Source organism: Apis florea, unplaced genomic scaffold (genome assembly GCF_048593485.1).
Source record: "Apis florea isolate Af1SG1 unplaced genomic scaffold, ASM4859348v1 contig_2274_pilon, whole genome shotgun sequence".
NCBI classification, from domain to species: domain Eukaryota; kingdom Metazoa; phylum Arthropoda; class Insecta; order Hymenoptera; family Apidae; genus Apis; species Apis florea.
Window position 1 is genome coordinate 2,377,846 of NW_028256550.1, and position 16,498 is coordinate 2,394,343.

General features: G+C 37.4%; 1 protein-coding gene across 7 annotated transcripts in view; it reads right to left on the bottom strand.

Moving 5' to 3' along the window:
- The window catches only part of LOC100867828 (venom dipeptidyl peptidase 4), a 214,324-nt gene that overhangs the window by 25,889 nt on the left and 171,937 nt on the right, over window positions 1-16,498 (bottom strand). For all 7 annotated transcript variants that reach the window (XM_086902911.1, XM_086902914.1, XM_086902912.1 and 4 more), the window contains one exon: window positions 73-301. In XM_086902911.1, the coding sequence (XP_086759037.1) occupies window positions 73-301 (229 nt within the window). The remainder of the gene's footprint in view (window positions 1-72; window positions 302-16,498) is intronic.

Sequence of the window (16,498 nt, forward strand, 5' to 3'; positions counted from 1 at the left end):
GAAAAGAAACAAAAGAATCGGCGAAGAAAGGGAAGATCGTTCTGAAGATCCAGCGATGGAACAGCCACTTACCTCGTTGTAAATGGAGATGTCAGGCACCCCGGGCCCGGCACAAGTGAGCACGTAGTTGGAGTGATCGGTGGAAAACTTGGCGGTGTTGTAAAGACATCTATTCCTGTCCGTTTCCCGAACGATAGCGCAGGTCAAACACTTGGACCCCCTTGGATCGCTCGTGCCCTTCGTCGATATCCTGTACAAATGCTGGACCGCGGATTCCTCCTCCGTTGTGGCCAGGTAATACCTGCGAGAGAAAGCAGAGAGATGAGGAAAGAAAAAGAACAGAGGAAGAACAAAAGGAAAGACGAGGCAGAGATATAACTGGAGCCGTATGAACGCCCGTTCATTTGCATAGGCTGCTCTTTAATGGCTTTGTAATCGCAAGAACTGTTGTGAATTTGCATTGCAACGAGACCGGCTTTGTTTACTTTATACGAACGGAGGGAAGGGGATCGGGGAGGAAAGAAACCACGTTCAGATCTGGCTTTCGTGGCTTTTGCGGTTCCTCTTTAGATTCTTTCGAGAAGGGATTAAGCGGCTTCCCTCCTACAAATACCGCGAGAGAGATGTTTCGAGTTTGTTGGTTAGTTGTGGAAAAGTCGATCGATCAAGTTTCGAGATGGATGGTCGAAGAGGGAAGCTTGATAGAATTGATTTTATACGAGATGTAAATGATTACCCGATACTAACGAGAATTTACCGAATTCATCTCTTTGAACGAGCAAACTTTCGAAAGGGTGTTTCCCCTCGACGAGATGATGAGAAGGAACCGTTAACTTCGCTCAAAGTTTATTAACGGGCAAAAAAGAATATGAGAGACGGGCGAAGAAAAATCGATCTACTCCCGATTGGATTCGTTTTGCTGAATTTCATGAAAATGAAACGAACGATTTCGACCATGGATTCGTTATGGATAAATTGCAGGAATGTTTTCAGGGTGAGGGTCAAGCTCGGCGGGGCTCGGCGCTGGATCAGACGTTGCGATTCGAAACTGTTAACGCTGATTTATACGTTTCGCAAGCGTTGCAGGTATAGCAGAGGATGTAACGCGATCAGACCACTGACTCCATTTGCATTAATGTGGATCGATTGGCCGCTTGTTAATCAATCCATGATTAACCTGAATTACTCGGTTCTTTCCGGCTTAAATTCGTATTGGTCTCGCCACCTCGTTTCAATTGATGAAACCAATTTGCCATCGGTGCAACTTGTTAACGAGATCGAAACCGTTTTCACCACGATGAAAAAGGAAGGCAATTTTTTCCTTTTTTTTTTTTTTTTTTTTTTTTTAACTTGCTTAATTAACCTGCCAGCTACGAATATTACGAATATCGCTTCCCTCCCCTCCCGCCCCGTCGTTCAATTAAAAAATATTTAAAAAAATTTAGGAAAGAAAAAAAAGGAGAAAGAAGAAAAAAATATTCTCGATTTGATTTCAACTAGATAAAATTTTATTCAAGAGAAATTAATACATTGACCGAGTCGCCAAACGCAATTTTATTTCGAGGAAAAATTTCATCCGGATACAACCTCCCCTCTCCGATCTAAACTCCGAGTTTAAATTAATTCCGATAGGAGGAGGACGGTTTTCAACTTCCTTTCTCAAGTTCCCTTATATCCAAAGGGGTATAAATTTCATGACGTTACTCAATTTCCCTCCATCTTGATCCAAATTCCCAGAATTTCATTCTACACGGATCAAAGCGTGTCTTCGCCCAAGGTGGAATTTGTCATTTTCGTTTCAATTTGTTCCTTATCTCACGGGAAGTCGTCGCTGGAAAGATGTCTGGCGACGTATCCGGCGCGTGCCTTTCGCAATCTAATTTGTGCCGGAACGACGTACGAGTAATTTCCGTATCGGCCGGATATACGACGTATGTATTTCCCTTGGATATCAAACAGAAGAGAGAGAGAGAGAGAGAATCACAGTTTTGCCATTGGCTAATCCTCGTTTAATCTAAATCTGCCGACTTACTCCTCGCGCGGCTTACGCTGCAATTTCTATGCGCATGGATCAGAGATGTAACACACCGTTCGTGTTGGACAAACCCGTTGGGTTTCCCTCAACCGTTGACGATGAATACGAATAAGCGTATCGAGGCGTGTAAAGACGCCTCGAGTTTTAATTCGAATAAAGAGGCGACCACGATGGAAGAAAGAGATCTCGTAGAGGTGAATTTAAGATGAGAGGATCGAAAGCGCGTTTAAAATAGGTTATACATCAGATCCAAGAGACTTTGATCGTTTCATTGGCTCGTTCGGTCACGTGATTCTACGGAGGCGAGATAGACGGCGCTGTACTCGTCTGATCCGTACGATAGTGTGACAAAACTGCGTGTGGAACGTGGATTAGCTGCGTGTATTCTTAGCTTTATGTATCAAATATTGATAAGTGGCGAAAGAAAGAAAGAGAAAAAAAAAACGACTGTGGCGTCGAGTATCGAAAATCGATTATCCACGCTTACCTGGCTCGTACCTTCGAACTCGATGCGCATTGGAATAGATTCAATTTGTACCCTCGACCTTCTCAAGAAAGATTCAGACGAATTTTTCTTCTATGAATCTATTCGATAGTTTAATCCTTTGTAAAAATTCGAAGAAAATTCGAATAAATGATCCGGGATACAGAAAATTAATTCTTCTTTTTTATCATAACGTAACGTATATGGAAAAGCGGATTAATTAGAGAAAACGAAAGATTAATTTGGATATTTTGCAACTTCGATGAAACATTTCCTAATAAAGCGAACAACTTGTAAATATCATTAGTCGATTTGGTCGCGCGATTTATCGCGATTCGGAACAATTTCCATTAACGGTTATAATACAACATTACGACACCGAAAACTAATTTCCCTAACGTGATAAACGAATGCTCGATAACAATTTCGTTGTGTATCGTGTGCGCATATTGTAATTTCACATTCTGTTCGATTCGAATTCACGGCAGAGGTTCGATAACCGTAAAAAAAAAAAAAAAAAATCACATCTCCGAAAAAATGCATAAACCATCGCGTTAAACGATACAGTGCAGGGATTTTTTTCGATACGATAAATTAATTCCCCTCCCAAATAAATCTCGATTATCAGGGGCGAATATCAATGGCAATCTTGCGACACGCTCGGATATCAAGTGCCCTTACGTCAGACGTCGAGACTCAGAACCTGTTAGGGTCTGATTTATAACGTTCCGCTACTACTGCGTCCAACGTACAACGAGATCAAATTACTGGCTTCATTTGCATTAATTTGGATCGATCGTCATCGGCTAACGAATACCCCGATCCGGAATTACCTTGCCTCTTTTTCGAAACCATCAACAATGCGATGGTTGAAACGCGTGAAATATTAATTTTATCGCGTTATTGCTTTTTATTCCATCGAAAATTTCATCGGGACCACCCGCCCCGTGTTTTTGCTGGTGATAAAATGTTTACTACCCTTCGAAATGTTTATTAATTTTGAATGGGGACGTCTAAATTAATAAAACGGAATAACGAATGAAAATATTTGATACGTTGTAACGCATTGAGGTTCAACGTTGCGTTAAACGCTTTTTATTTGTAATTTCCTTTCGTTAGACGTAGTAGCAACTACAACTCGTTATATCTTTTCAATTGTTCGTGATTATTCGTGGGAAGGAAAAGAATTTCATAATTGATTATTCTTTTTACCCTCCTTTAACTAGAATTAATAACATTTTAAAAATTTGAATTACCTATGATGTTATAAATTTCGTTGTATCGTGGAAATATTTTTTGCGTCCCTCCCCCCGTTTGTTTCCCATATGGTATTTATTACGCTATTATAATATGCAAAATATTTACGCAGAATATTTCGATAAAAATCCACTAGAGATATTATAAAGTTTACATATAATATTTTATTACTGCTCGAAAAATTGATTATTTAGATATTTTGTTGTTGTACGATAAATACAATGCAAAAAATGTTATTACGCCACTTGGATGGATCAATCATTTCCAATTCGACGCAATGTTTACGCAAAAAAAAATTTTTTCCATCGTCCCTTCGATCCCAAAAAAATGCATTGCACCTTGGACATTGATCATTAATTATTTATCGACGATGGGTGCGAATTGTTAATCGCTCGAGACGACGGTCAATTACCGGATAACAGCTGTCGAATTAACAAGTTGACAATTGGACAAGTTTGGAAATATTTAACGCGGAACAACGAATCATTGCTTGTCAAAATATCAACCAAAACAGGCTATTTATAAATATCAAATTATCTTTAAATTGTCGATTTATATATATATATATATATTTATGAAATAATAAAGAAAAAAACGAAGAACTATTTGCTTCGAACGAAAACAATTGTTACATCGAGTATATGAAAAACAATATTCCAAAAAATGAGGAAGATTTCCGTACGTACAATTTTTTGCACTAAGCTTGTATTACTTTTTTTCGAGAAAACCAAATTTAAAAATACGTAAAATACACTTGAAATTTTCGAAAACTATAGAATAAAAGTTTTTATTTAGAAAATTTCGTTAAAGAATTTTTAATCAAGAATTAAAAAATCGCGTATTCAATTTTCTTTATTTTCCAAAAAAAAAAAAAAAAAAAAGAAAATAAGCTCTAAAAACGAGCAAACACTCTTTTCTCTTTACATTTACTACATTTACCTGTCCATCATCAATTCGTATCCAATCAGAAATTAGTCGATTTCGCGTAAATTTTCTATCTTACATTTCCAATTTACCTTTGTGCATTCATCATTCTCGCTCGACAATAATTCTCCATAATAATTTCCCTCGAGTTTCAAAAATTATCGTTAAACGGGACACGATAATTAACAGAAATAATTAATAATTCACTCACGTTGAAGAATCAATAACGAGGCGAGGCAAAGAGAGTAAGTAACCTCGCAACCGATCCACGAGTTAAGGCTTGGTTCGTCAACTCTAACAGGTGAGGCGGAAGAGTAATTCAATATCTTACGAGGGGGGGGAGTAATAGGTTTAGAGTTTGACAGTCGTAGCCCCAAGATGAACGTAAACTCTCCATCATCGGGTAAAATCAACGGAGGTGTAACCGGTGAACGTGGAACGGCCGGGCGAAAGGGGATGTGAAGGGGGGGCAGACAGGTTGTGCAGCTCCCTGGCCAAGATGGATGAGCCTCGGGTCATTCAGAACGGATTAATTTCAATATCCTGTTAATTTGACCCGTCGCGCCGACCTTAAACGCACTCAACCTTACCGTGATCTCCTCTCGTCCCTTCGTGGTAAATTTTCTGGTTTAGGGAGTGGAGGCCTTAGATGGTGTTGGCCCTTCGAAAAAGTAATAATCGACGGAATAATCGTTTCGTATCAAATGTTTAAACAATTTCTTTCGATTTTTAACACCACGATTCTCCTAAAATTTCTCTTGTCTACGATCTTTAATAAATTATACGTATAGTTTATAGGGTAATAAATACGTGTATTATTTATCGTTGCGTGATAGTTAGGTAACTGTGTAATTTACGCTACGCGAATGCAATACTGTGTTGCTCCCTATGTAAACGTTTCATGCCATTTATATTACAGATATTTTCATTGTATTAATTTCATCTCTTCGTTTGTTCGTACAATATTGGAATAAAAAGTATTGATATATGTTATTATAAAAAAAAAAAAAAAAAAAAAAAATACCTTTACACATTTGCGTAAAAAATACGAAAGAAAGGGTTTAACTCGATGTTTCGAATTTATTTAATTTGAACTCCCGTTTTCGATTATCAACGAGAGAAGATTCACGTGTTTTTCGATCGATAACGAGAATTACAGGTTCCGCTTATACTCACAAATTTTCCTGGTAATCCAAGCAAACGTCCGTTTTCACGCGTCTGAAAAACGTGTATAAATCGGCACCGACTCGGATACGGAAGGATCGATAGTGTCGCTAAATTATGAAAGGTTTTTTTCCAACGAATCCAGCGCATCTGTGAAACTCAAACGTCGGTTGTAAATTATCCACTTGCTCATTATTCTTCCCTTTTCCCTCCCCTCCTCCCCTCCATTTTTCATCATCGAATCGAATCATCTCTGATACATTAAATCTTCAACCGTTCAATCGGTCAAATCCTGTTACACGCGTCGTTCGCTTGTCGAACAAACGAGAAATACCTGGCCTGAGGATATATATATTTTTTCTTCATTTCCCACGGAGGAAAGAAATTTATACGCGAATTAAATACTCGCGACGATATCCTTTTCGATTGATTTTTAAAGGCATCGAGGCATCGTTCGAAAACATGGCAAAAGTTTTCTGAGAAACTTTCGAGAAAACTTTTCACACAACAAAAGTGCTCGAAATGCTGCTCGACTTTAAAAATTATTCCTCAGACGAAAGACTGTCCATTTTTCGTCCTCGTTAAAACTTCCCCCCCCCCTCCCTCCCCTCCTCCCTAATTTACAGCAAATCTCTCATCCACCAATTTTCACTCCCACTCCCAATTCGAGTTTCCAACAATTTTACCAACCCTTCGAATTCAAACCATCGAAATTCTTCTTCTTTTTTTTAATTTCATTCCATTAATCCCACTAATCTAAACTCGTTAAAAACTTTCTTCCTTGTCAAATTTTCCCCGATTGATCGTTCCCCTGTAACCCATCCACCGTGACTCTTAAACAAACGATAAACTGGCAAAATGGCCGGGCGTATTAAGGAGGGGAGAGGGGAAGGAGGGTCGCGTTACAGGGTAATTTCACCGTGATCATCATCGTGAGCGAGGGCTGCGCGTATAAACCCCCGGGGGCAAAGAGTGGGGGGGGAGGCCTTTCTTCCCAAGTTATGTATCTTGTGAAAAGCCGGGGAAAGTTGGGGAGGCGCAATTTAAAGTTGGCCGGGGCACGCGAGGCTTTAAGCAACGCGTGGAAGCGCGGCGTGGAAATCCGAGCCCTCGTCCAATGCTAACTTTTGTTCCCGATCCTGAATACCTATTGTAAAACGATCCATTCTTGGGCGGGCGTGTCGGCACAAAGGGAGGCGCCGTGTCCGCGATGGTTCGCCATTTATCGATAGACGAATTATAAGCGGTTAGAAAGTTTTCCCTCTCGGTTTTTAATCTCGATTCCAGGGAAATATAATTTTAATCGCGACGCGTGTTTAAATTCGGTTTTTTTTTTTTTTTTCAAGAATTTTTAATTCTTCAATATTTGTTTCTGCGTTTCGGAAAATGATATTACTTGTAGTCTAGTATTTTTTGTATTTATGTCAATTTGTTGTTTTTCAATTGGTCATGGATTAAAAGCTTGTAGATAAGAGGATTTCGAGGAATTTATATCTCTTTAATAAACAAGTGTAGAAACAAATTATTCTTGGAAAAATCGATGAATTGTAGAGGAACTTTCAAGTGTTCAAGGGAAAAAGATATTATATCTCGCGGTTTCGACACATTCATTGAGAGATTGAAAGTCAGTTAATTTAAATTTGTTATTATTACAATTTTATTATGAATCAATATTTATGATTTCCCTTTTTCCCCCTTTATCATAAGTCAAAGCTTTGGGTATAGCTTTAACGATTGGAAAATTGAATCGAAGGGATAACGATGGATTTGAATTTCATTAATTTCGTTTATGCGAATTCGATTTTGACTTGGCTTTGGGATCGTCGAATTCCATGGAGAGTATTAAATATAGCCGAGAGGATTTGATGAATGTTAATGTTGCGAATATATATTGATGCCGATCAAATGTCGGTATAGCGTTAAATGAGCAATGACCTTATGGGATGTAATTATATATATATATATATAAAATTTCTGATCATGAATATTAATCCTTAATAAGTTGATCATTACGTAAGATTCACACGTTTTGTATTAAAAATCGTGATAGAATTTTCATTATTATAAATCGTGAGGATAAATGAGAGACTAAGATATATTTATTACACTGTGATTGCTATAAATTATAATATTATTGTCGAAGATATGTCATAACCGAAGACTAAATTTACTAAAACATTATTAAATTGATAATAATATTATTGAAAATTTCTGTTATTCATCGTCCAGTAACTAAAGGATATTAAGTTGAGGAAATACCTGATGATTAATCAAAATGCAATCCCTCTTTAATATTAGGATTCATTTTAGGAGATTATCATGAAATTATCAGGAAGAAGAATAAAAGTTTGAATCATCTATCGATATAGATGTGGTAGTCTGATCAAAAATATTGTTAACATTCATTAATAACAAAAGCATAATTATATACGTATATAATAAATAATAAAAACGAAATTTTTCGCAAAGAAAAATATTACTTCGGATTACTCGAAAAATCTTCAATTAACCCGTGTTGCCATATATTTTTTAATACATAATCGCTGCGTACACATAGCAATTATCCCGTATTAAATTGCCAACATACAGCAAAAATTCGATCAATGAAACATTTTCAATGGAATAAACGCGTCAATAAAAATCCGATTTATCCGGATTACCGATCGAAAACCGATTTCGCCTGTTTATCGCGGTAGGTAAAGCAGTCGTCGCCTCGCCGAACGTATCGCGACAATCGCGATGATTAAACGAAACCGCCAACTTTTGTCACCCTTTACCCATTTCACTTCCCCGCTGGGTGAAAGCTTAAACATTCATTCGACCAACGATATCCCGTTGAAAAGAACAAGCTCGACAGGTTTCACGATGGCGAGAAAAGAGTGGAAGCGAGTCTCTCTCTCTCCTCTCGCTTTCTATTTTTCCGCAACGTCAGCGAAGCGACACCACGATGCCTCGCGCCGGATTACACAGGCATGGAAAACGGGTTCACGAAGTTGGTCACGTTATCAGCACGATTTGTTTCGCGGAAAATAATCCAGCCAAGGGGGAAAAAGCCTTAAGCTGTCGCTGGTGGCCCCCTTTCGAGCGCAAACAAACCTTCTCTCCCCGCTCTTTCAGGAATTACGAGCACTCCGTGACAATTCCCACGCGTTTAACAGGCTAAAACGGCACGTTTTCCAGCGGAGCCCCTCTCTCTCTCTCTCTCTCTCCTCTCTTTCTCTCTCTCCCCCTCGTTTTCAAGGCGGTTTTAAAGCCCCCGCCGCCATTGTTCCGTGAAGTAGGCGGCCAGAATGGATCCTCTCGCGGCGAGCTTTCAGGATAATAGCGTCGAACGTCTCGTCCATGGAGAAAATTGCATGACGTAAGTGTCGGCGGACCTCGTGTCTTCGATCTCGTTCCTCCGACGAATCGATATAACGTCTTTGCGGGGAGAAATCGGGTGCTCGGCGGTGAAGAATGGGACGCGTTGTTTGGGGACAAGAGCCGATCGACGACGAGATCGCGGGATATAGGAGATAATGGAGAAAGTATGGATAAACGTTGCTCGATGATGAATTTTCTCGTGTTTTTAGTGTTGCTTGATTTTCGAAAGCAGTAAGATTCGTTAATTCCGACGAAACCGAATTAGTTGTGTAATATATTGCATAGGGAATTTTTATTTTTATCTGGTAAATAGTAATTTCGAGTACGTGTAAATGAATAAAAATAAATTTTTGCGCCGAAAAATCGAAAAATCTTTTTGTTGGAAATATCAAAGTGATTTCGACTTTTTTTAAAATACACAAATCTTTTTTTTTTGTACATCCATCTATTGAAAGCTGCGACGCGACTATCAACGTAGAATGTTTTTCATGGATTTTGATGATTTTTAGACATACGTTCGATAGCAAATAGATACCAAATAGAACTATGAAGTCTATATATCCAAAGGACAAAATTTCTTTTTTATATACAGGGTATGAATACATATATTTCGATGGAATGATTCTAGAGATCGAAACAAATACGAAACTTGGTGTATAAAAGTCAAACTTTACTTAAATTAACCTAAAATCAATTGAAGTTTGCGAAGTTAGGCGAAGCGAGACGCAAATAGATCGTTCTCTCTCTCTCTCTCTCTCTCTCTCTACATCATATTATAGCATCTATTGCCATTCAACTTAAATTATTTATAAATAACTAATATTTTTATACATCAATCCTCTGAAAATATTCGACGAATACATTAACATCCCCTATATATAATCTATGCACAACCTGATATTCTATAAAAACTGGAAACAGAAATATTCGTTTCACTTTTAACTCTCAACTGACACCAGTTTTATACACCAAACACCTCTGAAAATGTTCGACGAATACATTAACAATATCCCTATAATCTATGCACAACCTGATATTCTATAAAAAACTAGAAACAAGAATATTCCTTTCAATCTTTTAGCCTGTGAAACGAATCATCGAAAACGAATTTAACAGATATTTCCAACCACGAAACTATCTCTAACCTTTCCAGAAATTCCTTCTCATCAAAAAAAAAAAAAAAAAAAACTCAACCACCAACCCACCTCACTCTCAAACCTAGGAAACCACCTCTTCAACCTCTTGCCTCTCCTCTTGGTAGCGAAACTCGAACTCGAAGGAACGGATTAGAAAGTGAATTAGCAGTGTTTGCATAAGCGTTTACGGATCTAATTCCTCGTTACGCAGCGGAGGAGGCGACTGAGGCGAAAGGAAAAAGGGGAGATTTGCTGATTGCACGTTGCTCATTGCGACGAATTAAGCGCATTGTGCGATAGGGAGGGAGATACGAGCTGGTTTGGGAGGAGGGGGAGAGAGGGAGGGAATAATCTGGAGGATTCGAGGACAAGATTTATCGAGCGAGAAGGCTTGAACCGGTGTTGAATTCTTGCGAAACTTGCACTTGCTATTGAAACACCGAAACTTTGGTTGTTTTAGGCGCGTTTAATTAGACTTTGGCAACCGCGGGAAACGTTAAATGTAGCGTGTTTCAGCACAGGTGGAAATGGAATCTTAGACGTCGATCCCTTCGTGTCGTTCCCTCGCGAAAACTTTCGTCCTTTATCAAGAAAGTTTGTGCAGGGGTTGGAATAATACTTTTCTGCTTGGTATTTATGATTTGTAAAAAAAAAAAAATTGTCTTTTGTAGCGATTGCGTTTGAATAGAGTTGTTAAAATCTGAATTCAGTAAAAAGAAATGAAAGAATAATTAAGGGAAATTATATCATAATTGATGTGATCAGTCAAAATGAATAAAAACTTTAAAGCTTTCGTGGCATTCAAAAGTTAATTTTACACGAATCATCTTCTTTTTATATTATTAGAATTCTAGATTAATCATCATAATGGAACAAGCTGTTCGACCAAATTATTTTGACAAACAAATTATTTTTCTCGATTCACGATACAGATTACAAAGGGGCACAGGATAAATTAGAAAAGTGGTTTCGCGTTTATGTCTCCGTAGTATACGTTATTTATTATGCATTTTGCTGAGAATGGAATAATGAAATTTGCAAGTCAAGTACAGTACTTCTCACATTCATTTTATTGTTTCAAGCAGTTCTTCGTTTATGTTTCTACATGAGCGCTATCAGCGAGAAAAGTTGGTTATTGCGATGATATAATAAAAGGAGGGAAATGTTTCCTTCTGATCTTGTTAGGGGATCCACCAACTAAGGCAATCCACCGATCTAATACCGGTAAATATCGCAATAATTGAGGTTAGACGATGAGTTTATACGAGGAGGAAAGAAAAAATAAATAAATAAACAAAAAGAGTATAAAATAAAAATGTTACGTTTTATAGAAAAACATTTTCTAAATCTCTCAGATGACTCGGTGACTACACTTTCTTATTTATCTTATCGAATTTCGTGTGCATATTATTAAAATTGATATATCACTGAAATCGTTTTACAGAATCATTTTACCTGAAAATAAAAAAAAAACTATAATACTCATATTACTGACTTTCCTCGTCATCAAACAACTTTTGCAAGAACATTCCTCTCTCAAGTTCATCTTCTCGAGACATTCGCCTTGAGATAAATAGACAGAGCATACACAACTACAACAAGGAAGCGATATAATAGTAACGCGGTTCAAAAACACGTTCGATTTTATTAAAATTGGCCAATCATCGGCCACGAATCAAACGTGTTTCAAACGTTTCGTTTGATATCTGTTAACGTTCGATTGTATTCGTTAATTAATATCGAAACAGCGCAGCGTTAGAAGGCGGCGTAGGAGAGGCGAATTCCAACGCGAAGGTATTCGATATAATTAATTATAATTAAGGCAATTTTTTTTTCTCGAAATATTTGGACGACGAGCCGGAAGGGAGAGTTTATTAAGACCATAACACCACTGGGTTACCGAGAGACCAGAGGATCATTAAATTTGATTTACGGGATTCCAGTTTGTAGTTTGAAACAGATTGTTCGATGCAAATATATATATATACATAGCAAAGCGATATCCCGAAGAATCAATAGCACGTTTGGGGGTATTTGCAACCTGCATACTGGACGCTTTTGTTGAAAACGTGTCGCCGTTTAAAACCATGAAACATCCATACCGATCGTTGCGCTGTTATCAATTTTTAACCGTATCAAATTCCATCCGCCACGTGCCGCCGATTTAAAATTTATTCCCTTCTTTTTTTTACACGGAGGCGAATGATCGTTTCGACCGATCAATACTAAACTTAAACCAATAGTTCTTCTTGTATATCTATTCTTAAAAAAGATATCGTTTTTATGATTTATGAATCGAATGTATATAAAATGGAGAACTTTGATAAAATTTCGCCCAAATTTATTTTTTTAATATAATTTCAATAATTTCAAACTTAAAAAACCAAAACTTCATTTTTCCTATATAATAACATTTCTGAAAGATTAACAGACAAGTCTGAAAAGTTTTCAATGTAATGTTCGATCTAATTGAGAGTAACAAGGATGGCTCAAAAAAAAAAAAAATATTTCTTCGCCACGAAATGGCGATACACTCTTCTTTTTTTCAAAAGAAATTTGCCGCTTCGTTCCGTCTTCGAGGAACGTGACAATTCGGGGGAAATGATTTTTTAGAAAATCGATTCCGTGGAGGAAGATTATTGAATGTATATAAAATGAAGAACTTTGATAAAATTTCCAATTTTATTTTTTAATATAATTACAAACTTCGCCACATTTTTTTTTTTTTTTCAAAAGAAAGAAATTTGCCACTTCGTTCCGTCTTCGAGGAACGTGAACAATTCGGGGGAAATGATTTTAGAGAATCGATTCCGCGGAGGAGGATCCTTATTCCCCGCGAGGCGAAAATATTGATATATATGGTGGATGCATACACTCGTGAAAAGATAAATTCCATGCATGAAAGGGCAGACTTTGGAAATTGCTATGAACTGTACCGAAATTTTATTTACCTTTAAATATATAGAGCGCGTTCGTCATGGCCGCGATTGAATAAAAAAAAATATATATATATGTATAAGTCATCTTTTCAAGCGGAATTCCATCCTAAACAAAACGAGATAGGCGCGAATATCGATTGTCAATTCGAAAGGGAAACGAATCGTGATGTTCACCCATCATTAAATCGATCGCTTCATATTTTCTCATATCTTTTGTATCGATGTTCTTTTTGCCACATTTTGAATTGGCGCCAAAATAATAATCCGATAATTAACGAGCGATCAATGTTGAAATCGTGCTTTATTAACGATAATGATTAATTATTAAACAATAGTGATATGTTTAACAATGATAAATAACGACGATGGTTACGCGGAACTTTTCTGAAACAGAGTCTTTGAAACGATCGTAAGACGGAAGAATAAAGATATAGAAAGGTTTTTATTTAAGTTTAAATAATTAGGAATTAAATTCGAAGAAGAAAATTTGGAATTAGTATTTGATAAAATTGAAAAAAAAAAAAATAGTATCGTGGAAGATTATGGGAATAAGAAAATTTGAAGAGGTCTTGTTCAGAATCACAAGCTTCAGAAAATATAGTAATTCTATAACTGTGAAAGTATTTAATTTGTAGGAAAAATTGTCTACTACAAATTATTTGATTAATAAAAATAAACTCAATTATTATGATGGAAGGTTTGTAAGGAAAATAACGAATATTTTCTACATTCGATGCGTATCCAATTTTCAAACTCAATACAATGAATCCAATTCCATTTCGAAATTTTTCTACGAAAAAATACAAAAGAAACGAACATCTTCTAATTTAATTTTCAATTGTCGTCAGGTTAAACTTACGAGTAAAGAATTTTTTTTCATACCAATTAACGGATTCTTAATTGGTACTGGTCGACGAAGATTTAACGAAACTATATCGAATAGAGTAGAACGCAATAAAATAGAAAAAAAGAAAATCATTTGATTGAGAAAATAAAAAAGCAATTTTAAAACATAACTTTCGATATATATACTAACTATACACAGTGATAACGTACAACAACGTATTGATACAATACCGATATCGATGTATATCGATAACATATATGATAAAAATTTTAGGACATCGAAAAGAACGATATGACATCGAATTCCGTGTTGTACAGAATTGCGACGTCGTGTCAAATAAAGCGTTAATATCTGATGGACGAAGTGAAAACTTCGTTTTGATCAATACTATAAACTGATTGTACTATATATTATATATATTCTCCTCTATTTCTATACTTTTTCCTTCGTATCGATTCGAAACGAGAATGTTCGAGACAAATTGAACCGATTCAAGCTTATTACGACATCTTCCGTACGTCTTTCTTCGTCCGATCTGAACAAACGATACGGAAAAGACAGTGATCCAAAAAGTATCCAAATATATGAAAAATATCACGATTAGATGCAATCTAATAATAGTAAAGATAATAATAAAACAATAACAAAGAATACGGAGGAATATCAGACACGGAATGTGGTAATTTATAATAAAGATTCAAGATTCTTGGTCGCGTATATTGCCGCTACCTTATTCTATATTCCTACCATTTTCTCTCTACCCACCGCTCGAGTACACGTGGCGCATCCGATGAAAATTGCAATAGCAGAATTTTATGAATTCTATCGCTGACCCGAGGTTTTCGGATATTGATTTACGCAATCTTCATAAAAAAGGAGAGGGGAGAGAAGTGGAATGGGAGGCGTACAAAATTAATTTTGCACAACAGAATTAGAATTGTTACAATAGGAAAAAAGAAAAAAAAAAAAAAAGAATTCGTTTCCAATTTCTCTTGGAAATTGAAATTTTTTTCACGCATATATATCTGTAACGAGCAAAATGTATTGCTTAACGAACACATCCCCTCCCCAGCTGCGGATGGAGGGATATTATCGATGCATGAAAAGTTTTCATTTTTCGAGAGTATCTCGCGATGTTTCATGCCGCGGCTACGTGACCAGACTGCAAAATGCAGCACGATGTCGGATAGCGAGGCGAATCCGATGCGGTTTCCTCCCGCGTCAGACGGCGGACAAGTGGGAGGGGGGGAGACTTTAGCAAGAAGGTGGGTAAAGTATTGCCAACTTTAAACAGTGGCGCGGCGCGGAAGGAAGATGACAGCCGGAATTCCGGCGTCGAATAAAACGGCGCTCCAGATATGCCACTTAAACGGAATTGTCAGTTCGGCCGAAGAAAGCCGAGGAGAACTTTGGCGCTTCTGTAAATATCGAGTGGTTTGGGATGGATAGACAAGGGAGGGAGGGGGGAATTGGTCGGGGAAAAATCGATGATCGAGTTTCGCTCGGTTTGGGAAGCGAAAAAGGACCGTCCCCGTTTTTGCCGAGGAGCCGGTTGAAATAAAGCGACGCCGGAAAAAGTGGATACGCGTGGAAAAATCGGGGACATACGTCGTACGTGGCTGACTAGTTCCATTCGACGCCACTATACTTGGCGGCGCTGCGGTCTATCTTCAATACCAGAATCTCGTTGGCGATTATTTGCAATTGTTGGTACGGAACAACACATCTCTGGGACGAAATTGAAGAGAATTCTATGGACTTTGATCGTACTTCGGAATCGAAGTGAATTTTCGAAAACCGCTTCTATCCTTGTGCCGTGCATTCCATTTGTTTGTTAAACTATTGATCTCAATCCAACTTTGTCATTAATGAAACCAAGGAAACAGAGCTTTTTGTCTATTCTTCAAGTACATTTCATCGAAACGCAACAAGGGCTTTGATAATTTCTACATCTTCATAGAAACAAGAATTTATTTTTCCATTTTGCTATTCACTCTTACAACTTTATCAATTTATACGACAATGAAATTTAATATCTATTAAAAAAAAAAAAAAAAGGATTTCCATCCTTGTCAAAAGTGTTTCTTCTCTTCCGCTCGAAACTATCGCATCTAATTCCCGAAATTCACGTTCTCCTCGCCGCGTTACGCGTCATCCTGGATATCCGTCTGAGAATCCAATTGTCGCGCGTCCAAGGTGGGTGCATCTGTGCCCGGCGTGTTCAAGAACGTGTCAGGCTCGTCGCGTCACGCGCCACGGGGAGGTCTCTGCCCACGTGTTCCATCCATCGCTCGAATCACGGCTTTGAAATACAATTGCGCTCGAGTTTTCGTATTCGTTTTATCGTCA